At 38.4% G+C, this 26,936-nt stretch overlaps 2 protein-coding genes across 4 annotated transcripts in view; one reads left to right on the top strand and one right to left on the bottom strand.

The window, feature by feature from the left end:
• Positions 1–1,998, top strand: part of SH3BP5 (SH3 domain binding protein 5) — a 51,392-nt gene extending 49,394 nt beyond the window's left edge. The window contains exon 9 of the mRNA XM_063408165.1: positions 526–1,998. Coding sequence (XP_063264235.1) covers positions 526–707 — 182 coding nt within the window. The 3' untranslated portion in view covers positions 708–1,998. The remainder of the gene's footprint in view (positions 1–525) is intronic.
• Positions 1,999–3,064: 1,066 nt separating this feature from the next.
• Positions 3,065–26,936, bottom strand: part of CAPN7 (calpain 7) — a 32,148-nt gene continuing 8,276 nt past the window's right edge. For 2 of the 3 annotated variants that reach the window (XM_063408139.1, XM_063408144.1), the window contains 17 exons: positions 26,543–26,743; positions 26,053–26,139; positions 25,256–25,382; positions 24,834–24,919; positions 23,065–23,158; positions 21,347–21,493; positions 19,573–19,679; positions 17,953–18,073; positions 17,554–17,698; positions 15,984–16,083; positions 14,212–14,347; positions 13,704–13,779; positions 11,324–11,469; positions 10,535–10,597; positions 7,984–8,114; positions 6,724–6,816; positions 3,065–6,643 (listed from right to left, as the gene is read on the bottom strand). In XM_063408139.1, coding sequence (XP_063264209.1) covers positions 6,499–6,643; positions 6,724–6,816; positions 7,984–8,114; positions 10,535–10,597; positions 11,324–11,469; positions 13,704–13,779; positions 14,212–14,347; positions 15,984–16,083; positions 17,554–17,698; positions 17,953–18,073; positions 19,573–19,679; positions 21,347–21,493; positions 23,065–23,158; positions 24,834–24,919; positions 25,256–25,382; positions 26,053–26,139; positions 26,543–26,743 — 2,005 coding nt within the window. In that variant the 3' untranslated portion in view covers positions 3,065–6,498. The remainder of the gene's footprint in view (positions 6,644–6,723; positions 6,817–7,983; positions 8,115–10,534; positions 10,598–11,323; positions 11,470–13,703; positions 13,780–14,211; positions 14,348–15,983; positions 16,084–17,553; positions 17,699–17,952; positions 18,074–19,572; positions 19,680–21,346; positions 21,494–23,064; positions 23,159–24,833; positions 24,920–25,255; positions 25,383–26,052; positions 26,140–26,542; positions 26,744–26,936) is intronic. The other variant, XM_063408153.1, reaches the window with a different exon arrangement.

Below are 26,936 nucleotides of genomic sequence, written 5' to 3'. Positions count from 1 at the left end.
AGTTAACAAAGATGCTTTAAAGTGTTAATTACTGTTCTTCTGCCTAGGAATGTTCGTCAGATCTGTCCTAGTGCAGGGTAGTGATATGTCTCACTAAATAAGTGATCAGTGGGATTCTCATGGTACATTTATTTGGAGGAAAATCTGAGTTTATTTAAATTAACTGTCCTGCTTTTTGAAAATCTTGCTTTCTAGGGAAAAAAAACCCCAAGAAAATCCCCATAAAAAATAACATGCCAGAAGGAGCTTCTTGCAGGCTTTGCCAGCCCTGGCTGACTTAATTCAGACTAGAGGATTACCACTGCCCTTGTGTGCTCCATCCTAGGGCTGTTCTCACTAATTTGCTGATGCAGTGCACAAGATGAGCACGGCTTAGAAGGCCAACTTGGTTTTGTTAAAGCATCTTGCTCCTGCCTCTGTAATTTCTGTGTGCTTTGGCAAAGGAAGCTGCAGAGGCACCGGCTTGAAGCTTAACTTGCAGAATGAAATCCGGATTTAACATCCCTTTTAATCCTTTCTTTACAGGGGATAGGGCAGAAGGGGCTGAGAACAAGACAAGCGACAGAGCGAGTAAGAACAGGAGCAGCACCAGGAGCAGCTCCACTGAAGGGCTGGCTCTGGATAACCGAATGAAGCAGCTCTCCCTTCAGTGCATGAAAATCAAGGAGGGAATATGCGCGGGCAGGAAAGCTGCCCAGATTGGCTGAGGCCTGCTCGTGCCCCGTCCTGAATAATGGGAGTCTGAGTATTTATCCATGAACTTCTAAGTGTTTGAAGAACGTTGTGCCAATAATATATGCCAAATCTTAAGCGTTTACTCTGAGAATTTAAAAATGCACTAAAAAGTTTAATTGATGTGGAGGGCTGAAGTTTTTATTCAGTAAATCCTTTGTAGGCCGGACGAGTTATCAAATGTTTAAGCTGTGCTCATATTTCACAGACTTTGTAAATTGTTTTGTAGCAGCCTGGCTGAAGCAATAACTAGTAATGTTCCCGTGTAAATCCATGCCAGTCAGGGGTCTGAAATTCAAGCCAGACTTTTGCAGAGAGCGGTTTGGCTTCGGTTTTGTAGACTGAAATGCTCTTTAGATACAACCAATCTCTTGAGTACAAGTGGCATAATCTTTAAACATCTGTATTGGTCTGTATTATGCTGAAACTGTAGAAATATTTTGTATACAGGAAAGCTGTTGCATGTGTGGGGTGTGAAAGCCTTCACTCTTCCCTTGGTGCTCACAGAAAGGATACAATGAGTCATGCCTCTACCAGCCTATGGAACAGATGGATGACAGGAAGGGGATGGTAACGCCCAGCAGTGGGAGGCCCTTTCTAGACACCTTCCCGAGTCTGACTTGGACTCTGCAGGTGATTCCAGTGACCAAAAAAGAGTTGATTGGCCCCTTGCCCTTCTGCTTCCCTGAGAAGTGAAGTATTATTTTTCAGCACTTTAAGTGTTTTTTGTTTTGTTTCATTTTCTTTCCCTCAAAAATGGGAGTCATAGATGTTTTGAGGACGATTATGAGAAGGGGTTTGCCCTTGAAATATGCATGAAGAAAAGGAATTGCCAGTGTAGATTGACAACGTGTTCTTAAGCTTCTCTGTAGATTGTACTGTGTGGGGGTTTATAACTGTTAAAGGGACTTGGGATTTTAGCATGCCCTAGACAAAATAAAATAAATAATAAAACTAGAAAGGGCACGGGGCATGTTTTGCCAGGAGCTGTTAGGCAGTAGTAGTGTCTGATAATTATGCTAATAAGTGGTAGTAAAAATCCTAGGACTCTTCAGTTTTGGTGACTAAACATTTCTGAAAGCACCATTTTATCTAAAATGTCAGTTTATATGTTTAATTTGATGGGAATCTTAGTATTGCCCAAAGTATTTTCTATTCTATGTTTTTGCAGTCCTGTTGTATTTCATCCCTGCCACAGCTTGTGTATCTATTCTCAAAGTTAATGTGAAATTCTTCACACTACAGTAAACATTTTTGTTTTCCACATTTTGATTGTGTGCAAGTGAAATTTATTTCAAGTGCTAAGAACCAAATCTTCTCCCACAGCAAGTTTAGCCTCCAAGTATCCACTTCCAGCTGAAGACTGCAGGCTGAGGTCACACTGGTATTAGAATCCATTGTGGTATGTGGGCAACTGGTGCCTCTTCCCAGCTTCCCAAATCTCTGTGTACATGGTGGCTCACTTTTTATTCTGAACTGTGCCACAAGAGCAGAGCTGTAGTCAGGTTCTCCAAAACCTCCTTAGTGTGCAGGAGGAGGGAGGTGTTCTGTTACATAGGACCTCTGTACCTAATGCTGCTGAAATTGGCTGTAAAGCCATGCAGAACTGGAGGCAAAGAATCCTAAAAAAATAGATTCATCATATACATCTGTTAGGCTGAAACTGTGTTAGACTTTGATATGTTTGCATCTTCTGAAGATGTTAAGGCTAAAACCTTTCACTGCCAGCAGTTCCCAGACCCAGAAAATGCTTAGGAAAGAAATCTGTGGTTCCAGCTTCTTCCCAAGTGACCATTACTTGGGAAAAAGCTGGGATAGATAGTATTAAATACAAAAAGCAGTACAGGACTGCCACATTGTTGGAAGTGCTTTTACTTAAACTTTCATAGTTGAGCTATTGTTCGTGCTGCATTCAGTTAGAAAAACTAGCAGAGGTCTGTGTGGTTGAATCTCACTTTTGCAGACCTCCCAGTCAACATCTGTTACATTTTTCATGGTTCTTTGGATGGTTGTTTTGGCAGTGATTCTTTTTTCCTTTTTTTTTTTCATCTTGCCAGTTCTGACTGGAACTCCAAACATCCCACACTTGGGTGCAGTGAATTAATTTTGTGTGTGTGCTGTTGTGTGCTTGTCCTGTTCAGCTCCCAGCTGGGTAAAATCATTGATCTGGAAGTTTGAAAGGGTGTGGAACCCACTCTGCCCTTCCTTTTGTACCACCCTGCTGCAAGAGCTGCTGAAAGATCATGGTGCAGCCTTCCTCCTTTGGTGAGCCCCAGACTTGGCAGGTAAATCACCCCTTGGCCGTACAAGCAAACAGGCAGAACTGTGTGGCTAATAAATTAATGGAAAACTCATTTTATTTTAAACTTCGTAAAAGCCGTAATTATAAATATGACAGACTTAAATGAACATACATAGCTATGGAGGACAAGAAAATGAACAAGCTGTCTCCAGTTACTTTTTACTTGAGCTCTTCATGGATTCTGAAGTGTAACATGATGGTAGCTGCCTTCATGGTTATAAAAATAAGCCTCTGGTGTATCAAAGTATACATGACTGCTTCAGCTGCCCTGATGTGAGAATGTATAAAGCAAATGTTAACCTAGGAGTTCTACTTCTCTTTGGTATTATCAAACAATTCCAGTGTCCTTCTAGATGAAGCAATGAAAACCTCTGCTGTATGTACACAAACTTAGTTCTGAATAGGTGGCTGTTCAAGGCTGCAGAGATTGTGTGATTAAGTGCATAATTACTGTACAAAATAGTTACATGAAGCTTGCAGCAGGAGGCCAGGACTGAACTCAGACTCACAGTCTAGGGCAGTGGGGATAGGAGCTGTTGATTCACCCATGGTACTGTGTCTCACTGAATCTTTGAGAACTGAGGGATTGGATCAACCACGGGCTAACCTGTGTATTCCTAAAAAAACCAGAACAAACTGTCTGTCCTATGGCTCAAAAAATGCTAAACAGTACAGGGGAAAGAAAAGCTTAACTTAGGGGCCTGAGGTCATGTTAAAATGTAAGGAACAGTCCATTTTGCAATAATTTTCCAGACTTATTTGTGGAAAAAATACAAAAGTATATATTTGACAGAAAATATTAAAGCAGATCCTACATGTTTACATCAACATTTTTCTTAAGAAAAAAGGGAAAGAAAACTTTGTTGTAAGATGAATTTGCCATAACCAGGATCCCTAGGCTACAATTTATATGGATATTTTGCAATACCTCTTCAATACTTCACCTGAGTGTTCTGTCCTATATCTGAAGGGAAATGCACAGTGATGGCATTTGAGGTGCAATATTTGAATAGAATTTGCTTTATCTATATAAGGTTGCTACTGAACATAAGCCCTGTGCATTAATGGAGATGGGCCCAATCCACTGACTGTTCTATGTGTAAGAAATATTGGTGTATCCTGGTGGGGACAGGATCCTTTGGCCTTAATGCCTTTGCTTGGCATTAGGAAAGTGAGTACATGTCTTACTTTTTTATTCAGTTCTGTTTAAGTTCAACACATTACAGAAGCTGAGCCTTATGCTCGTTTCATGCAGCATAAGCTTTGGCACTAACTTGTGCTCAGGAGAAAGAGAAACTCCTTCCTGCTGAGCAGAAACCAACTACTGAAGAACAAGAGCGGATTTTCCTGTAGGCAAGTCTACTAGCTTGATCTCAAACAGCAGAGAATGTGCATGAAACTTGGTGCTGAAAGCTGGCACTTCTGGCATCTGCCTTTTGTACAGCCAAAAAGATATTCAGTTGAGACTTCCTCACTACCTGTGACTTGAGGTGGTGAGATACTTGAGGACTTCACTGCTACTCTGGTATAGCCTCAGCTAAAAACTTAACAGAAACCTGGAGGGAAATGAAATTTTCATATTTTAGGAATGAAGCAGTCCTGGGCACATGCTCCAAACACCACAAGCTCCAGGTATAACCACAAGGAACCTAATCTGGTTTTTTTCTCAGCTTGCACCCATGCTGTTCCCTCTGCTGATTTATTGCAACAATCATCAGAAATTTCCCTGCAAAAGCAGGTAAGTCACTCTGTGACAAACTTGTCATGAATTCCCTAGCCCCGATGGTCTCTGAGAGAACTGCAGTCAGCAAGGCATGTGTTTTCCAAAGGCAGGAGCTATCTCTGCCCTTTCAGTGCCAGACACTTAAGCAGCTGTCTGATGAAGGAAAAGAAACAAAAGGTTCTTCTACTTTCTGCAGAGGACTAATAGCAGATTCCTGTGGAAATAATTTTAGCCCACAGATAATTCTGGTGCGACTGTAGAATGTGTGTTCAGTTTCCCAATGACCTGTGATCTAAAGCAAGATTTAAATGCTACCTTTTTGTTTGGAAAACTGCCAAACTAATGTGAATGGCAGCAAAATTCCCATAGCTGTTTTAAAAATATCCTCCCCCCAACTGTGAAATATTGCAAATTTTGTAAAAATGACAGGATTTAATCCATTCCAGGATCTATGAGGCAGTTGGTAGTAAATAAAACTTCTCATCTTGAATCCTCTTCAGATACAGTGCATACAGATCTAGAGGAAGAGCACACCAGGCAGAGAGGCTTCTAAAAAAACAACTTGTTCTGCATTAATCCCACCTCCACTATTTCCTCAAGAACACTGACCCTGCTTCTATTGCTGACACCGGCCATGTGCTCAATTCCTTCAGCTGGCTTCAGCTTACAAGGAAAAAAGTATCTTTTCAAAGAAGTCTTGCATGATGGAATCAGCAGGTGCATTCTTTGCAGCTGTGGTGTATGGGGGAGAGGTTTAAATGATCCTTTCCTACACGATGCATACTTACAGCAGTGATGAAAATAAAACATTTCTTTGCTGAGTTGCTGATGGTGGGCAGTTCTCCATCTCTCTGCACCAGCAACTGAGACTGCCCTCAGCAGATATAGTCAGTCTTACAGGGGATCTTCAGATGAAAACCTTTCATAGCTGCTGGAGGAAGGCTGTGCTGCACTGCCTGGACACTACTGCTGGATAACCTCCTGTCCTTCCTGCTCATTGGGATCGGCCTGGGGCTGGCAGGAAGGAAGCCACAGAACCTCGTGCTCTATAATGGACTAAAGCCACACAGATGGGAAGTAACAGCTCTCAAAGTACCCATAACATGAGCAAAGCAATTGCTTTGCTTTTAGAAATTGCTAAAGCTGGAACCTTCCTTTTCCCTTACTCCTATATACATATTCCAGATATGATGACACATGGAATACTATTGGCTCAGGAGCAGGATATTTATATTTAGATGCGAGAACCAGTTCACTGCTGAAAACATTATAGATAGCAGCACAAGTGTGTAATAAAAGCTATTTGGTCCTGAGACTGAATAAACAGAATACACAAGGATATTTTTTTCTTACGTTTACTTTTAAGAATAGAATCTTTAGCCCGTATACCCTGTATGTTGGGAGGAAGGAATTTCAATGTTAATTTTTCTTGTAACTCACCAGACTTTGATTCAAAGTGTGGAAAACTTGCAATAAATTGAGTTCTGCTGGTTTGTTTGAATATATGCATTTTAGCCTATTCCCAAGCCTGTTGAACAGTGCTCACTCCTGCACCACGGCAGCAAACCCACAGCTAACTGCCTGCCACAATTAACTGGCAATCTGTGATTCCATGCTTTTGGCTATAACTCAGGATGTCATTTTCTTTTGTGCATGTGTAGTAAGGGTTCTTCACCTGTTCTCAGGCTGTTGGGACAGATGAAAACCATCTCCTTAAACAGCACTGCACAGTTCTGTCTCCTCACTGCAGCTGTGACACCTTAAGAGGAGTAGTACTGTTAAAATCTAAGAAAAAAGGGCCCTCTTGTTGAGGCAGGAATGTGGTGGGGATAATGTTGTAAACTCCAGCAAATGTGTTCTCCACCTCCAAGTAGCAAAATCCACACCTATGATAAAGAAAACTACCTGTTAGAAATGGGATCTAAAGTATGTTTCAAACCTTTATACAGACTTCATGAAGTGTTACCTGTAGTCACCACTGCTTTTTTTCTGAAAGCCATAGGAACCAGGATCTCCCACTGTTGAGACGGTGACAAGCTCAAAACCAACGCTGTATTGCCTGCAAGTGACATGACAGACTTGCTTTAGATATTTGGGTCATCAGGGTTACCATGAAGAGGGCTAGTTATTAAAAACTATACAGTATAACTGAAAGACATCTAAAAGTTTTGTCACATTCATGACAAAAATGCTAAGTCAAATTTACCATGACATGAATATAGAATTTGGAGGAAGACAGAACTCAGTTCAGGTTTAGAAGTAGACTGTAGGGAAAATGGCCTGCTAGAAGGCTGCCTGTGCACTCAAGCAGAATTCCAGTAGTTAAGCTTGTGACACACTCCTGTGCCACATGGTGGAGATCCTGGGGTGTGATCAGATTGCTGTGGGAGGACTCGGTGTCAGTGATCTCAGCAGAAATTCTCAAGTTGCAATACAACTTGGGACACTTCGTCTGCTCCTGTTAATGCATGTGACAGGCACCACTGCCCTTGTCCTTCAAAAGACCCAAATACCATGTGCAAGTGCAGGAAAAAATTGCACACAAAAAACTGCTCAATTCACGGAACCATGCAGCCACACCTCTTCCTTCATCTTCATTTCATGAGAGGAGTTTCCTGAAAGAGGGGAGGAGAGATAGAAAAGTTCTGCCATTTGTGGGGCCCACTATACAGCTTTGCAAAGGATGAACACTTCACTGCAGGTCAGGAGATGTAGCTACTCAGAAGTGCTGAATAGGGGTATTCTGAGGTAGTCATTAATTGTGCCACAGGAATTTGGCTTGCATAAGTCTTCTTTATAGGACATTGACATCCAGCACTTCTCCTGCCTTTAAGTGACAGAGTAAATGCACTTTCAGAGGTGTTGGAGAGCTGTAGGGGTTTAGTATCTTGCATATTAGCTCTACTGCAAAATAGAAGGAATTATGAGCATAATTGGTTGTAAGAAGTCCTTTATACCTTCTTCCCTAGCTCTGCTCAGACCCCAAAACTGAAGAGAAAGGAAGGCTGCTGCTTTCCTTGTAGATCAAGGATTTCCCTCAGTAGTTAATGTGTAGATTTAAAACACTATTGATGGTAAAGACAGAAACATAAATAATACTAAACCTGAGTCAACTCCCACACCTTGTCTTCTGGATTTTTTATAAGCTTCCCACCCTCCCCAAGTGGATACTGACAATGGCATGCGATGCCATCACTGTATTGATGCACAATTATTTTCTACAAACCTTGGCCCCCGTAGTTCAATTAGCAATGGCCCATTCTTGTCTAGCTGGAATTGATAAATGGGGTTATTCTTGTAGGTGTCTCTGAAGTTTCCACATCCTCCAGCACTGTGACCTTTCCACTGTCCATTAACCTGAAAGAAGTCAAAAGTACAGAAGACAAATCCTGAGGATTTGTATTGCTTATGTATACAAAGAAACAAGACTAGAAGGTTCTCTCACTTAGAGGTTACTGACTTTAGTGACCTCCCTGATGTTTACAGTGAAGTGAAAGATGGTGTTAAGCATTGACAAAGTCTCATGCAGTTTCCCCATCCCCCTTGATCAAAGACTTACATCCCTGAGACATGTACTATATTTTTCCAGCTTATATTAAACAAGCACTGAGGGACTGTTCCTGACTGTGACAAACTGCAGCTAACAGAAGACCCTCATTCCCATCTATCCCCCGCCTACTAAACTACACAGGTTGGTTTTCTTATTTTTGTCCTCAGACACTGCTCCATTGGGTTAAATAAGAAACAGCAGCAATACAGGCAGTACAACACTAATAGTGTTGTAACCTTTGCTTTTAAAGATCTCTGTCTCCAGCCCTGTCCATCACCTCTGTGCACCCTGAGAGCCAGCACTGCAGCGACAAGACAACTGTAAGGACAGATTCTGTAAGGATAACGACACACAAGAGGAGAAATGCTGCTCAGACTTTGAGAGGCAGGCCATCTGTTTCCAAGTTCCTCTTGCTAGTCATTAAACTGAAAGGTTAGACTCGTAAGACATGCCAGGCATTCCTACAGATTTATAGCTGAGATCCATCTCTCCTGATACTTCTCTCCTGTCTCTGTCAAATCAGCAAGGGGCAGCATTTTCCCTTGTGATTTAATTTCTTCACTCAGTGCCCACACCCCTCAGATATGATAAGTCTGGAAGCAAGGGGAATTTCTCCCCCTACCATGCTGTTACCCAGGAACCTAAAACTGCTGTGTGCTGTGAAGCTTTCTAGCCCTTTTCCACTTCTGCTACACTTAATTCCAGGACTCACATCAGGGCTTGGTGAGCTCCAGAGGTGACCACTTGACTCCAGTCAGTATAGGACATCTAACACAACTTGATTTTACTGCTAAACTGTGAATTAGTTCTCTGCTTGTTTTTAAGTGCTAAGCTAAGCTTAGCACTGCTTAGCAGACTGCTAAGCTATCACCAAACAGGCATTAAATATAGGCAACTAACTTTTTGTATTCAATTCTAAAGACAAAACTGGCATTGGATAGATAGAACATACCATTTTTTTTAATACTAGACAGACATGTTCAAATAATCAACAGGACTTTTCTACAAACTTAATTCTCTTTTCAGACATATTACAACATAAAACAGATGGCCCTCCTCAAACAGGCGTTTCACCTTGAATCTCTTAAAGCACTTCCTCTAAGTAAGCCATTTTTAATAGTTATATAGAACAATGGTTTCTCGAAGAACCAAACAAATCATCTTGCTGTTCCCAGGAATCTCTCTGTTCACTCACCATTCTCTAGAACAGGCTTCAAAAGGGACTGTTCCAGAAACAACAGCTGGTATGGAACATGGTCTGAGCTCGAGAGCCAAGCTGCAAACCAGCATATCCCCCTGACCACACACAGTAATGCAATCCTGGACTTCAGGCACGAGTGTCCCAGAAAATGGACTGTCCCACTGTCACTCAAACTCCCTTGTTTTTCTCTTCCTGAACAAGTTACTGTTTGGACAGAAGACTTCTGACTATAATAGGATTCCCCAGGGTAGGCATGGTAGGTACAGGGCTAAAGTTAACAGCTGCTGGTTTATTCTTTCCTGAGGATAAAACTGCTAAAACATGAAAATACATGCAAGTTACTTTATCCTGTGAGCTCTTGGCTATATTTATACTTCAGCTGAAGGTGTAACTGCAGCTCATGTTGACAGCTGAAATATGAACAGCAGCTGGCCCCAAAACTGCCTGAGCTTCTGCCTTAATTTCAGTCAAGCTTTTCACTCTCCCCCCTGTTCTATAGTCTCAGGGAGCACTTATACAGGAGATGTACAATGGATATACTTCCTTGATCCTGTCTGGCAATGGAAGTGCTTATTCCAATTGTTACAGACCCTTGAGGTATCTTTGTAAAATTTAGGAACAGTAATGTGTTGTGATATTGTTATCCTAAGTTTGTTTCTTATGATCTTGCTACTGGTGCCTTTGGTTTGGCATTGCTGATTTTTGTCCCATCATGCCAGGAGTTTTTCCAAGAAAATCATGGAATTCTCCCAAGGGGAAATGAGCAACACTTTGGGGGGCTTTCACTCTACACCATTACTAAGCACAACCTGATTTCTGCAGAGTGATGACATTAGGGTATGGGTTGTTGTTCCAAAGGCCAGTCTGTTCTACACAGGTTTTGCAGCATGTCTGCAATGGCACAGCTGCAACAACACACTCTGTGGTGGAGGTGGGGCAGTAGCATCAAAATATATTTAAAAACCTTGTACATCTCCAATACGGAAAAGCCAAACCAGTGACCCATAAAAGAAAATATTTCTTTACCCGTTTGGAAATGGTGTAAGGTGTAGGAATCTTGGAAAAGGTGAACTTGCACAAGGAATACACCTGTGTTGCAAAAGAAGCAGAAGATCACACATTCATCTTGCACTTTTCAAATGAAATCATGACAAAAGAAAGCAGAATCGCCTACACAACATTTCTAGATACTCATTCACTATATGCCTGTGTTACCCATCAGATGACCCTGTGTAAAACTCAAAATTCAGAATAGTGCTGGGACTAAGACTTAGTTCTACTTAATTTTTCTAAACAACCCTGCCACCTCCCCAAAAACACAACCAACCCACCAAAACCCAACAACAACAACAACAAAACAACGAAAAAGCAAAATTAAAACAATCTGTATTTTACTCTTTTTTCAGTGAAAAAACATCTAGCATTGATCATTATGTGGCTCAGCAGCTAAAAGAAAAACCCAAATCCTAAGTCAAGACCTAGAGAAGTCAAAAACCTTTAAATCATAACCAGGATCTAATAGAGGTTTATTTTGGATACATAGAGAGCCAATGATCTGCCTGTACACAGATACTTTTCTATGCTAGGAAATAAAAGTATTTTTCAGCTGATTTTGTTACTAAAACCACACTAGTATCTTAACTACAAATGGAGAACACTATCAAACACTTCATCCCATGGTTCTGCTCCATCATTCCTAGCTTCCCTCCCTAAAATAGCAATATAGATTCAGAAATACCCTTTTTATCAAATTTAAACCCAAAGGACACTTTACAGTTTAATTGCTTACATTCATTATGAAACAACAGCACCTACCCTGATGGTGTAATGGATGGTGTTCTGTTTCTCATACTGGGACACCACTAAGGTGAATGTATGGGATCCTGGAGAGGTCAGCTTTATCTTGGTCAGATAATGAGGACTGTTGATCCGAATACCATCAATATAAGGAGGAGGATCAGCTGAAAAAGAAAAGGATGAACATTTTTCCCTGACCAAAAAATCTCCCAGCTTGGTAAACTTCTAAGATTAGACTAACAGACCTGAGTGCTCAGAACAGATGAGAGGCTCAAGATTTACCCATAAAAAGGACAGTCTTAACATCAACCACTGTTTTCAGGGGAGGTACATCACATATGACAAGACACAAATTATATATTTGAAAGTACAGCTTAAATCCCAAGACTTGCAAGGACTGCTTATCCATCTCCCACCAGTGTCACTACTCAAAGAAGACTCCTGTAATTATGTTGAAATTTCAAGAGAAAGATAATGAATGTTTAAGCACTCTTTGAAAATCTCTGAAGTGTCTGCTCTTTCTCTATTGGCTGGACAGTTCCAGAATGCCAGCTGCCAAAATCTTTGGCCACCATGTAAACAATACTTCAAAACATGTTAATTCCTTTAACTAACACACACACGCTTTCTCTCCTTCTCTCTTCAAATCCCTGTGATCATTACACAGATGTAGCTGCACCCCAATACCAATGCACATGTGGTACTTAGAAAGATCCCAAATGTTTGCTTTTACAATTAGACAGTGTAATTTGTTATTTGGCCTCTAATTGGTTCTTTCCAGACTTCTTTTAATTTCAGTGAAGCAGGACCAAATCTAGCCAATTACTTCAATAGGCCCAGGATCAGGTCCTTTTATTTTCTTCCACAAAGCAATATGGGAGAGGGGAAAGGATTAATATAAAACAATAAGAAGCTTAGGAATGGGAAATCTCGGCCTTGCTGCCAAAAGATTAAGCTGCTTTGTTCTCATCTCATTTTAACAGATGGTTTAAAATAATACTGCAGCTTGACCAATCTATTTCCATGGAAAAAGGTTTTAAACAAGTTTGAGCTCGTGAGATCAGAAGTTTTTAAAAGAGTTTGTGTAGCAAGACAAAACATATGAATCATTCAGGTTTGCTACTGGTCTTGCTAGGCTGTCTCTTTCAAGCACAATTGAGCAATTCCCTTCACTATACAATTGTGTTTGGGTTTGCTCACTTAAGAATGTTTTCCGTGAGACCCACACGTAAAATAAGCACTGCTACAAATACCAGGAACACCAGAAGCAACTTGGGCATTTGCTTCTCCTCACAGAGAAGCTCTTCCAAAAAATGATGATTTGGTCAGGTGTCAACAGATCTTTCCACAGAAAGACCTGGGTTCTAGGGGAAGCTTGGACAAGATCAGATGTGAACAAGGCAATTCTTATTAGCAATTCAAATAGAAGTCATCCCACAAATTCCACTCTTTGGTGAAAAATGCTTTAAAATCTACTAAGGGAGTTGTTGCCTGAGCATGCACCTGAATGTAAACCTGGTTCTAAAGAGGCTCCTATCTGTAAAAGCAACAGGCCAAACCCCACTTGTTTTAGGATGCACCTTCACTGAATAATTCCAAGGAATATTTTTATAATCTCTAACTTAAGGGTAAGAACTAAAAAAAAAAAAAAGAAAAAAAAAGGAAAAAAAAAGGATCTTATTAGCTCTGCTTGAAGCTTCAGTCTAACCATTCAACATGGGCATTATCTTTACACCCTGAGTCTCAGCCTGTGTTTCAGATCTTCTGTCTCTCTAGACATAAAGCATACCTGGCTGTTTCACAGCTACAGCAAACCTCTTCTCCTCAAGATGAAAAGAATCTGACATATAATGACCAAGAGTGAGATTTTGATAAAATTTGGACATTTTAAACATTCCACACCTGATACTCGAAACTATGCTGAAGTGTTCACCTGTATTTCATGAACTTGCTTAGGTACTTTATCTAAGCCAAGTTCATGGGACAATTAACCCTGATTATTTTCATTTTGTGGAAGTTGTACACCTTTAAATAATTTCACAAATGCAGGAAATAATTATGCTATCAGAGAAACGAATGCACATCATCTGTTCCCTCTAAGCACTAACTACTGGCACTGAAAAATAAACAGAAAAAATAAAGAAAATATTGCATCAAAGTAAGTGTCAGCAGGACTATGCAAACTTCTTAGAGTGTTCTTACAGTGTGTGTTGAATGGCCTATTCCTTCAGTGTAGACTTTAAGTAGGATCAAACAGAGCAAACAATGATTTCAGAAGACTGACATCTTAATGAGGCATCTAGTTTTAAAGCAAAAGGTGCCTTTCCTCTCCACAAAATTCTGTGTGCTTCTTAATTTATTTATAACATCAGCTTCTTGACAATTAAGGTACACTAACCTGGATAGTAAACTTTTTTGCCATCAGTCTTGTATACAACCATTGTAATGAATTCCCGATTGTGTGCAAAGTCATCCTATAAAAACAAAACCCACAAAAAACACAAATCAGAATGATGCAATTCTGTGAGAGATCATGAATGCCTAATCGGAGTCAAAGTCCCCTTTCTACCATCCCTTTTGATCACCACACAATATGATCTGATATTTGTATTTATTGTGATACACAACAAAATTCTTTTTCAAATGCCTGAAGTAAACAAACATCCACTAATTTAACTTATTCAGGCCCCAGGATTCAAAGTTACTTCAGAACCTTTTATGGTGGAATAGAATCACTTAGCTCAAATTTTACTCTGTTTCCACTGGAGGTACATGTACCTGCTGAATTAAAAAATTCCCCATGTGCACAGGCATACACACCTGAACACAGGCAGTACTATACTACTAAGAGAAAGCCATAGAGATTTACAGGAGCTGGGGCAGAGCTCGCAGTGCAGAACCAGCACCTTGTCAGTGATGTGCCTGCTGAGCAGGACCCAGACAGCAGCACCACCCTGTGGACACTGCACCTCCAGCTTGTACTGAGGGTTGTTGGCCAGGCTGTAGGCATCCTTCACCGGGCCCTGCTTTGCATCCCACGTGCTGAAAGTGATAAAGACACGTTATTAGACCAGTAAGAAACTAATCTGTGCTTTGAAACCAACTCCAAATCCTACACATAAGCAGAGCGTGATATTATCAGTAACAAGTTACCAAAGCCCAGTTTTCTACTGGAATCTATGGCAGTGGTTACATAACACAATCACATCAGAAGCACTATGTTAGAACCTTGTTTTATAAATGAGTTCATCACAATACATGTATGGTAATTAAAAAAGCTAAATATACACAGCCTGGCTGGTGACTGCAACCACACAAAGCACAGAAAAAGCGGAACCATTTATGCAGCCTGGGCTACACAACCATAGCCATGATTGCACACACCAATATTAAATGAAAAACAGACTTTTGTAACGGTAGAAATCTATCTGCTATGGTTGATTTCAAAAGCTTGTCAAATTATTTTTTTTTTTAATCTGAGGCAATTTTTATTTTAAAATTTGCCCTGTTTCATGCTTGGAAGGGTGCCCTGCAGAAAGGGTTAAAGATCTTTGAGCTGTGCTACTGCAGAACCTGCCTGCTGCCTTGTGAAGTGTCTAGACAAGAAAAACACAGTGAGAAAAAACTAGAAGCGCTGATGACTGAACACAAAGTGTGGCACACTGGAAACAGAAGCGTGTACAGCTATTTCTAAGTCTCCTTGTCCCTCTCACACTGTAAAACTGAACAGCATGTGTGGAAGGTTGCATTAACAAAGCTTCAAATTATCACTGTCGTCACTCTGCATTTTATGGCAACTGCCACTGTGCTGAGGCTTTTCCCTACACAGAGAGAAGACAATCACTGATAAGTAAGGACAGACAGACCAGCAGGAGAGCTCTGACATTGGCACACTCATTATCTCATCTTGCTACATTGGCACAGTGTATTTTAGAAATAACTGGAGCGTGAAGATGGAAGGAGCCTTTACAGATAAGCTCAGCAGTCACACTGTAGATGAAGGTGTTTGTGCAGAGCTAACACATGCAGGGACAGTGTGGAAGCAGTGGCAAAGTGCAGTCTAGTGGAGTGGAGAAGTATAGAAACCCTTGCTTTCCAAAACCAAGACACAGATACGCACACTTATCCTCAAACTTGGAGACAAAATCCCTGAATATAATGGATATTTGGTAAGAGACAGATATCACATTTAGAAAACAAATCAGCAGGCAAGGAAGATGATTTATGATAACTACAACTGCTAAAACCCAGAACTGGTTAAACTACCCTGATGTCAGTGAACACACCCTACAAAGACAGCACACATCACACAGCTCACTTGCAAGTGGCCAGAAAAATTAATTCCAAATAACAACTAGGTCACTTAAGCACTGTCTGGGCACTGCTTAGAGATGGACAGCACAAAATCTGATTTTTATTCTGACAGGGAGATGTGGGACTGAGGTCAGAATCTGTTTACACAACCACAGCTCCACAGCAACATCACAAAGGTCACTGAGCTCCACTGATCTTACAGAAGTAGTCAAAAACAAAGTCTGGGCTGAGAAACTGTAAAGTCAGGCTCAAAAGAACAGGGCTGGAACTCAAGTCCCTAGCTGTAAACTGGAAGAATGGAAGGAAGGAAACATCAGAACACTTAGTGAGATTTTGAAACAAAAATTTTATCTTTTGGACCAACCTGTGAATACATGTAGATTCCTTAAAAAGACTTGGGTTCCAACTCAAATAAATAACATCATAGTACTGGCACAGGTCCTCCCAGGAAATCCAGAAAATGCCTAAAAATGAAATGATGTTATTATTTTCTTACCAGATATCTTGATTTTACTAATTTCTCAAAAGTCTTTTTCTGAGCAAATAATACAGCTTATATAAGCCAACATTTCTGCAAAATGTAGTAGTAATGTCCACACTGCCTAAATTGCTAAATTTAAACTTGCTCCTCAAACCACGCTAAAGCAAGGGAAAGCAAGTTAGTCTCTTCTTATCATCTGGAGCTGTCATGCTTTTCCATCCTCAAGGAGTAAGCAGAAGGTATGTGAAAATCTGCTATTTTGAAAGAGACATCATTAGGTGATTCTGACCTCATTTCCCCTTTCTAAAAACAAAAAAATAAAATACACAGTCAAACAAGTTCCTGCAATTCAACAACCTACTTCAACAGTCATCCAGCACAATCGAGTATTCAATCAACATGTGAGTATGTTTAAATGTATTTCTAAGATACTTCCTATGTCACTTGGTTTTGTACCCTAAATTTGCTTTATCTTTGCAACATTCTCATGCATTTCTTCTAATTCTCCATTAGCTCCCTTAATTGCAACTTTAGCCAACAACAGTACTTGCAAGCCAACAAATTCCTAGTGGAATGAACTTTTAAAATGGAAGCAGCCTTATCAGTCATGTCTCTGACACAGACAGTTGCAGATCTTGCAGCACTAAAAACCAGTCATAATAACTACACAAAATCAAGAAGACCAAAGTGTAAATCCAATTACAAGGAATAACTCCATAAGAAGTACTAGTGTAATTTCATATAAAATTTTAACTAGAGGCTACAAATTACTTACTAAATGAATTGGTAAATAAATAATAAGCTATTATCTCATAACTGTCACAAATCCAGGGCTGTGATTTTTATGTTTGTATCAAAAATTTCCATCAGGCATTTGCATGAGGCTCATCAATAAATGCTATAATCTAGTGGATTTGGAGGCATAGTGTTAAAAAAACAGTGGCACTGAACAAAAGGGCTCCCTCACAGATTTGCAGACAGCAACGAGGACACAGTAAAAAGCAAAAACATCTTTCTGAAAGTAAAATGCAGCTGCTGCAGCATTTAAAGACTGATTACAGTAAGCACGTGGACATATGTTTGAAAATGTTGGAAAGGAAAAAACCCCACAAAAAGTCCATTCATGTATTAAAAAGCAGCATTACACAGCTTATTGTCAGAATGTTCTCTTTGCACTGAACTCCCATATACTGAGACAGCACACTTAACCAAGGAGGTACTTTCTTGTCAATGAATTCGAGATATATATTTAACAATCTACATCACTTAAACCCCAGACAAACCTGAAATGACAGATTTAAATACAAAAATACTTCCTAAATTTTTGGATTATTTACTTTCTAGTATTTGTTTAATGCTCCTTGTAAGTAAGCAGTCCTCCCACCTTCCTGCAGGGATACACCACAAAGATCTATGCTATTTGAACAGATAATGACTTTTAAAACCTTATTACCATTGTCTATTTTCTGAGCTGTTCTGGGATCAAAGTTCAAGTATTTTTGTAAATCTGGGGTCCAGTTTCTTGTGTCATTTTCACTGTATCGTCCCTTCCAACGTAAATGGCTCCAGGGATTTTTTAGCTGAAGAAATCGAAGTCCCTAAAAAAACCACAAAGTAAAACTGTCAATTCATCTTGTCATGATAATTTTTACATATTAAAAATGGTTTTGATATGGATCACGAAAACACAGACTCATTGAGTTTTCTGAAATTACCCAGTGGAGTCCAAGACAAAATAAAATATATTAGCCATGAGAGTAAAAAAGTCAGTAGCTACCCATCTGGGATAAATCTGGAAACACATGTAGGTTTCAAACAGGAGTTTGAAAACACTTTCAGTTTCACTTGATACCTTATATTCTCTTATATCCAAGACTGCATATGCATGGGTTGGAACTAAACCCCACTTTTCTCCTTCCTCTTCCGACATCACTCCTGTTGCTGTTGTGATAAGGACATCTCCCTTGTGAAATCTGTTCAAAAAGAGGTGGAAAAATAGTTTAATTAAATCTCACAAGTTGCAATCCAACATTTGCCAGACTGCAATAGCATGTTTGTACACTGTCCACTAGCATGACCCTTCATAAAAACTGGGATATGGGGGTTTTTGTCAGCAGAAATCACTCCTGAAAAAATTTTGAGGAAGTGGAACTATTTTTCTTTCAGAATTAAGTATACAGTTTAAATCAAAAAATATTATTTTAATATAATTTCATATTTCCAGAAACAAAATTCAGCATTTATCGACCTGAAGTTCAGCCTGTGTCACTTTTAAGATACTCTTCACAGATCCACAGCTGAGCACAAATTTGGTTCATCACCACTTAGTCAATGACTGCATACAGCAAATTATCAAGTCTCTCACACCTCCAGGATTCTGAAGAATGAGAAGTTCACACTTCCACATTTCTGCAGGTGTTTATACTCAAGTTTAGTGTTCTCAACAGCAATTGTTAATTTTGGAACAATTACTGTTGTGAAAATGCACTGACACATTTCAAGCCTACGCTAAAATCCCAAGTACACACTCAGTGTCCCTAGACAGATCCTTACAGCATCACTGTTAATATGGATAAATACATTTTCACTGTAGTTCATTTGAACAACAGCAACGTTACAGTGGCTAGATCCCACCCTAACTTCAGTCACACCTTCAAATTACAACAACAGAACACCTGAAAAACTGTTGACAGCTCTGAGAGTTCCTAAGCAACTGAAAAAACACTCTAGAAAGACTCCTTTATCGTGGATGCAGATGTTTCAGTCAACAGAATAACCCCCTTCTACTGCATTGAAAACACCACCTGCACAAAACCATTTTGAAAGAAATCGAAATACTTGGTATACCTGGCAATTATATTTTACAGCTGTATCTTTCACCATAAGTGAAATAGAATCATTTACTTGGGACCTTTAAGACCATCAAACCAAACTGTTATGGTAAGTATAAAAACTAGTATTGCAGTTTTGGTAGACTTTTGCTGCTCCTCCAGGAGATTTACTGATGGGGCCTAATCTTGTGATACGATCAGAAATATTGTATTATATCTGCTTGCTAAGGACAGCAGATACAATATAGTTCTGGGGAACTATGTGGAAACAGAGAACACACATCCCTCCTCTTTTAAACACTTAACTGGTATATATTATAACTGGTACCAGTTATAATGTAAATCATATACTGGTTCCAAACTGCTCTTCTCTGACTCTATGTTCTGTTTTCTTTATCAAGGAAAAGAAGAAGAATTCCGTCACACAAAATTCCCCAGTATTTTAATCTTTTGTTCTATCAAAGCCACAAATACCTCAATTTTTCTTCTTCCAGAAAGCACATGGAGGTTTTATAAAGCACAATTTGTAGCAGTACCAAAATGCTGTTGAAGTATCTGTGGTGACTGTAGTACTTTTATAGTGCTAACACAGCTACTACACAGCAAGCATTTTAATTACTTTGGAAAGAACAAATGTCTACCTCTGATAAAGCATTCTGAAAGTACTATCCTTATTGAAGGCTTGATTGTCAGAGTGCATAGCAATTCTTTCAGGTATCCAGCCTGTCAGTGCATGGAGGTCAATATTCTGAAATACAAGTATTCAAAAGAAATCAGAACAGGTAATCCATATGTAAACATATGCTGTCTGTACACAACTTATAAAAAGCCTTGAAATAAATCAAGTACACAAAAGTCACAATACAGTTCTATGCATAAAGGGGTCAAGATTCAGACCAAAAAATATAAATTATTTGATTAGTCAAGGACATTTCCAAGTAGCTTAACAAAAAAAAACAAAAAAAACAAAAAAAACAAAAAAAAACAAAAAAAAAAAAAAAAAAGAGAGAGCTGGAAAGTGAATTGATGAAATAAACTGCAATTCCAGAGCAATGGAAGCATATCAGAATCATCAGTCATGTTCAACTGTGTGATTTGTTCTATTTTGATTTACAGATTTTTAAAGCGTATCTCAGAAGCACTATTGGGTATCTTGCTATTATATATGCATTTTAAATAATTTATGTTTTATTTCTAAAGCTCGGGGTATGGGTTCTTTATTCTTTTCAGTAAAGCTGATACTGACATGTATTTCCATAAAAAGATGCTTTAATCTCCCAACTCCTTGAAATATTGCTTAATTCCTATTCTTTTGCTTTGTATTCCTCAAAGCAAAAGCAGAGACTGTAAATGCTTGAAGTGTCAATAACTAGCACTGGGGGATGGGAACTTGAGGAATTAAAAGTACAAGGCACTCTGATTGTAAGTAACCCTGACTGCAGAAGGAAGCTGGAACACAGTGGAAAGTGGAGGGGGCAGGAAGAGTGGAGAATAAATGTCACCTGTCAAGCTGTTTTTCCAGACAGCAAGTTAGAGGATGACAATGGAAATGAAACACCAGCTATTCCAGTTATTCCCACCAGCTTTTGTCCTTCAAAACAAAGCAGCCTGACACATAAAAATGTGTGCTACATTTACCCCTTCCACAAAGCCCCTTTTAGCTCCATAACAACTTTTCAAGATGTGATGATTACCAAGTATACCCACCAAGAATGTGGTTGAGACACCAGTTAGCACCATGAATTTTAAAAAAAATTCTTTAAAACTTTAATAGTAAAAAGTTAAAATCAGAAAGGCTTCCTAAGCAACAAATTACATGGGCTATTCATTTCAGCAAACTGTCCCTCTTTAAAGAATAATTTGCGTGTCACTTGTATGATGCATGTTGACTGTGTCTTTAGTAAACACATTATAGAAACCCAGTGCATATTTATGGAGATGAGTGGAACAATCTGATAAACAAACTTGCACAGATCAAAGTGCTTGCTCCCTCTATATAGACCTTCTAAATGACTAGACTGTTCCTTTCCTAGCTGACTGCAGTACCTAATGAGGGAGAACTGTTCTATTTATTGAAAGAATTAGAAACCAAGATCAGCAGTACTGATACAGACTTCACCCAACACCTCCATCTAGACTCTATATAAACACTTCCTACTCACAAGCATCAATAATACTGAAGTCTGAGAACTAAGATTAACTTTGACCATCAAGATGTCTTGGTCATTCTCTTTTGATGGAATAATTTCATTAAATACAGCTAAAAATATTTGTGAAAGAAAGAACCAGAAAAAAATTAAGAAAATATCAAACTTGTCGCCCCAAGCTGTTCACTTTGTGTTTACTAGAAAGAAATTATTTTACCCATTATTATTTAAGTGGAATTTTTCCTCTTAGAAATAATCTCATACTTACAGAATTTGATCCAGGAAAATCATATCCTCCCATGACCTTCATGTAAGCCTTTTCTATTAGTGACACCCATAATTCATTCTTATTATTGGAGTAAGAGCAGAGAAGTTCCCCACTATGATCAACAGGTAACTGGTCATCTATGATTACCTGTGTGAAATTAATGAAAAATCATGATAAATCTAATAAAGTATCTTGAAAGTAATCAGAAAATAAAACAAAACCCTCATTAATACAAAGCTTCTCAGACACAGCCAGACCTGAATATTGTTCTCATATATGGACACCTCTATCAATCCTGCAGTGTTTTGCCCAAGTGAACAAGAAATTCTACTGCCATCTCTTGATTGCACTGGTCTAACTGGGTGACATGTGAGGGCTGCCTTGACTGATGGTGACAGTACACTCTCATAAAGTGTGCAATACCTACTGCAAAAGGCACTTGCAGAAAAGTTCTGAGCACTTACAAGCATAAAAAGTAAAGAAAAGCCTAACAATATGCCTCATCTAATTAGGAGTCAGAAGATGGATGACGCCTGGTAGCCAGCAGAGGAATAGATATTTATTTATCTTTAAGGAAGCAAATTGTGTCGTATTACCTTCAGAGCCTCTAGTTCCAGATTTGAGTTTCTTCTCTCTGAAAAGGATGAACACCTCAAAGCAGCAGCTCTGACAGTATTAACATTTCTTTAAATTTGGTACTGTATAATCATCATCATTACAGATTCTCACTGCATATCTGCAGTAATCTGAAGAAGTTTCCATTAATAGAGGTTTCAGTTTCCTGTTTGCACTGGCCCATCACAAATACAAGCTACCAACACAGCACATTCCTTGGTCAAATCCTATCTGTGCAGGAATGAGTAGACCTTTTCATAGGAGAACAAATGCCCATTCATCCTGACAAAAGGCAGCCAGTAGGAGATACTTTGGAAAGAATATTAAGAGCAAGGCAGACACAAAAATGATACTTTCCTGAAACATTCAGATTCTGGAATTTTGCAGCTCAAGGACTTCCTGACCCAGAGGTTATATCTTAACAATTAACAGCCTTTGAGAAGTTTCCTCCTACTTCCCCATCTCATGAATATGATCAGCTTCTGAACTCTCATAAACATTCATCAATCACTAAAATCAGTGCTACAGTTAAGTAATATATGGACAAATACATTATTTTATGTTCTTATTTATTGCATTAGAAAGAAAATGAAGTTGTTTATGAGTTTGCAAAGTTTTATCTTCAGGCATTTCCTTTTCTTACCTCTTCTTCTGCAGTCCAGCAAGGCTATGCTTGAATTATCAGCTGAGTTACTCTTCTGTGGTCATTTCATATCTATACTCTTCCTGATATCCCCCTCTACATTTTTTAATTTTTTCTAAGATGGAGTGGAAGAGTGCACATCTAATTTATAAATAGGGATACATAGCTCTGTTCCTGTTTGTTTTTCATAATTCTGTTAAGTAATAAAAGGCTTTTTTTAACATTAATTTAATGTGAGACTGTTTTTATGAACACCTACAGAAGTACAGACAGAAGAAGTATGTGGTTGCATACTTCAAAACCAAAAATGAATCTCAAAAAGGTTTAACAATTAAAAACTACTTTCCAAAAACACCTGCCTAAAGTTTTTGCTATGCAAGCACTTCACAGTGAAGCTGATCAAGCCTTTAAAACACATGACTTGTGCAGTAACAGCACTAAGTTCCCCAAAACCATTTACCTTTCTGGGAACACCATTGATGTGAAGCTTCACCATGTATTTACCACATGGATTATATTCTGGTTCTCCTTTCTTATTCTGAGGGTAAATTATACTGTTAACCGAAAAAAAGAAAAAAGAAAAGGAGAAAATTATGACATAAATGACTTGGCTGTAGCTACAGTCATAATGACAAAAGTGGGATTAAAACAGTCTGTTTAAGGAATTTACACTAAACAGAAATATGGAATTTTTAATGAAGAGCAACTCAAATTTAAGAAAAATAATCATGTTTAAATAGGTTTTATTTTTTCAGGCCCTGCTCTTGCTGCAGCTTTCTAATTAATATAGTAGCTAAAAGAACATAAATAACCTTATTGTTTCTCAAACAGAAGAAAGGCAAACAAATTTGTCTTATGATTAAACAAGCAGTATTTACAAATCTATACTATAAACACAGTATTTGCCTGAATGACAAGTCAATCTTTTGAAGGAGAAGACAGTGCAGAACTTGCTGCTCTTGAAAAGAATACAAATTCAGTTCTAAAAAGAACAGGTTAAAACAAAACAATCCAAAAAACATTCACACACCAGTCTGGCAAGTGGCTCCCAGCAAAGTCCAGAAAACCCATGGCAAACTTATCACAGGATGCCAACTGAGTGGAGCTGAGATAGTGTTGTTAACATTAATTCTACAATGAGTTGTAAAATATACCACTTGTTGCACAGCAGCTAACAAAGTAGAAAAATAAAACTTGAGAGCATTATAACAGAAGTTTATATTTTAAAAATCCCCCAAAAATACAAAATCCTTCCAAACTACTTTGTACTCCTCAAAGCACATCTGAAGTTAAGACTCCAGCGTCTGTATACATACGTACATTGACAGTGACTTACATCTTAGCCAGGAGTTTCGTGATTTTTAAAAAAATTTGTAATGAACTGTGCTTAATCAGTTAAGGAATGTTTGACTGTGATTTTAGCTGGCTTTGATTAGATCTGTGTTGGCTGAGTGTCAGTAGAAAATTATCTCACAGCACCTGAAGAAAGGACTCCATGAACCTATATCCCTTAGAGAACTTAATCAACAGTTGAAGAACAAAATTCAATAAAGAATTCTTTAACAGTTATCATATAACTAGAGATGAATCAGATGTCATAGAAAAAGAAAACTATCTTGAGCAAGTTAAGGAGTCAAAGGCCTATACATCCCAGAAAACCTGATTAATACACTGCAGGTGCAGTAAGGGAGCCACTTCACAGGCTTGATACACCCCAGAAAACCTAATCAATGGTAATTGTCTAACCAGGACAGCAAACTTAATAAAGCACTGCTTGGCTGGATAAAACTTGGGTTATCCATTAAACAAAGACAGATGAGATTTTCTGGTAGTAATAAAAGAAACAAAATACCTATACCATGATGCAATAAATTGGGCAGACATTTTGGGAGTGTCTATAAAGAATCTTGGATATCACAACGTATATAAATGTCTGAAAATTGTTTCTTTGAACACGTCTGTGGTGAATAAATTCAAAATCTCTTCCCAATTTGGACTCAAAATTTTTATTAGGAATGTTTGTCTAACAGTTTTTTGCTGTTAGACTTAAAACCGTTTGTTTCAATATAAAGTTGGCCTCCAGCTTAGAAGTGCTGAAACCCCATGAGTCCAAGGGAGATGAAGGTGAAACAAATGCTATTTTTTACTGTGTACAGATATCACAGAACATACTGCAAAAGCCTGGCAGTTTTAGGTCTGGAAAGATCTTACAAAGCAACAGCTACTTACCTTGTGATTAATTTTTTGTTATATCTTCTTTCATATGCTGCACTGATAGCTAGTGATGCCACGAAAGAACAATCTGACACTATTGTCTATAAAGAAAAGAAAACCAGTGAGGGCATTTACTAATAACTCAGATACTGAGGGATGAATGCAGTGTGTGGAGCGAAGGAAAACATTTAGTCAGTTGGTTTAAATCCTTCCCTTCAAAAGGGAAGGATTTAAACCAAAAGAAGCAAAGCCACTATTAAAGAAGCAGAAAATGTATGCTTGCTCAACATGAGACCCCTACAGAGCAAATTTTTTTCTATTTATATAACCTCATAAGAGCCAAGGAAAGCACTCATATTTGGGGATTCCTTTTTGAACAACAACATTCCCCACAACAAACCACTAGCAGCACACATTTTTCCTTGGGAACAGTTTACCTGCTTTATGCTGAAACTTGATACCGTATAGATCATGGTAGGGTTATTTGTTATGTCATCTGGTCGCACCCACTTGGCAAACATTGCTTTCTGTTTGGGGGATAATGGCAGCTTCCCACACTTATCACTAGATTGAAGAGAGAAAAGAAGTAGAAATTAATGAATAGCAGTTTAGAAGAGCTTTTTATGGTATGTGCAGTCTTAAATATGGCTGACAGAGAGTGCAAAATAGACATAGAACAATTACAAAGCTGTAAAACAATTTCAAGGAACACTTCTTCTAAGTTTGTGATTTTTAAGGGGGAAAAAGGCAAAAATGTTAAAAAAATTCAACAATCCCAAATGTCTTTGTCTATGTCTGTGTAATCTTATTATTATTGCTTATGAATGAAAGTCTAGCTGTTATAGATCACTCTTCCTTGGCATAGCCCTTTATAGAGGAAACAGCTATCACCTGCATTTTACAAGCAACAGAGCTAAACTCATTAGCATGGAGCAGCATCAGAAAACAGACTCAAGCTGCCAGCCCAGCCCAATAATCCAAAAGGTCAAATACAATATTATCCTTATAGGCTTGAATACACAAATGCAAAAGTACTAGAGAGCAGCTTACAATAAAGTTTTAAGTTCAGAGTGGAAGAAGGAAGTGGTACTATTTAAATATCTCTGCCTGAACTATGCTTAAAAGCCTATGTAAACAATTTTAAACCCTGAAAAAGAAAATACAGAAATAAGAAATATGGAAAAGCTTTGAAAATAAAAACAAAAATGAAGTTCAGTAACTGAATCATACTTACGAAAAAGGCATAGGGAAAGCAAAACGTTCCCTCAGATCAACACTCATGAAAGGTACATATTCAATGCCATTAATCTTTGAAGTCTTCCTGCAAGTCAGAAGAAAAACAACAGAAAAGCAGAGTTACAAACCTATCAGTCATCTTCTGAAGATTAACTTGCAGAAGATAACAATAAAATAAGTTTTTAAAAACTAGTAATACACAGTGCTTCTGAAAACAAGACCTCTTGCACATTATATATCTATATATATAGTTTTTAAAAGTCACAATTTAGGGTAATGGTTTTATGGATTATTTGTAGCTTATTTCACCTATAATAAAAATCTAAGTCAAAGGAACTGGATGTACTAGAAGGCAGAGTCATATAAAATATTATGCTTCTTTGATTTCCAGTAAAGTAGCAATTGTATCATCTATAAAAACAATTTTGCACTTTGGCTTCTCCGAGCCAGACTTTTCATGAACTCATTTTGGAAAATCTTAGACTTACCTGAGTACTTCAATCTCCTCTGCAGTGTATCTCTGACCTTGAGATTCACTAGCTTGTACTGCTCTAATTGTCTGTGGTTTATCATTTAAAGAAAAATCAGGTCCCAATGGAAAGAAGGTTCTGACTGGCTGATTTGGTTTGGCTGCAGTTGACTTTTCTTTCTGAGATGACTTTGACATAGATTCCTTCAGTGCTTCTGCTCTAAAGCAAATAAAGAATGCATTTTCTTTACAATAGTGATAAAAATGTAATTACAGTTCTATTATTGATTTTCTTGGTTCACGTTCCCATATATGTTAAATGGAATGGGCAAATGCCCAAGTTGACCCACACTACTTTTTCTGAAAAACAAAAATAAATTTCTGATGCTGATACTTCTTTATTTTTCTGTTCT

The sequence above is a fragment of the Prinia subflava genome, chromosome 1 (assembly GCF_021018805.1).
Source record: "Prinia subflava isolate CZ2003 ecotype Zambia chromosome 1, Cam_Psub_1.2, whole genome shotgun sequence".
Lineage (NCBI taxonomy): Eukaryota > Metazoa > Chordata > Aves > Passeriformes > Cisticolidae > Prinia > Prinia subflava.
Note: the sequence above shows the minus strand (reverse complement) of the source record. Positions and strands in the feature narration are given on the sequence as shown.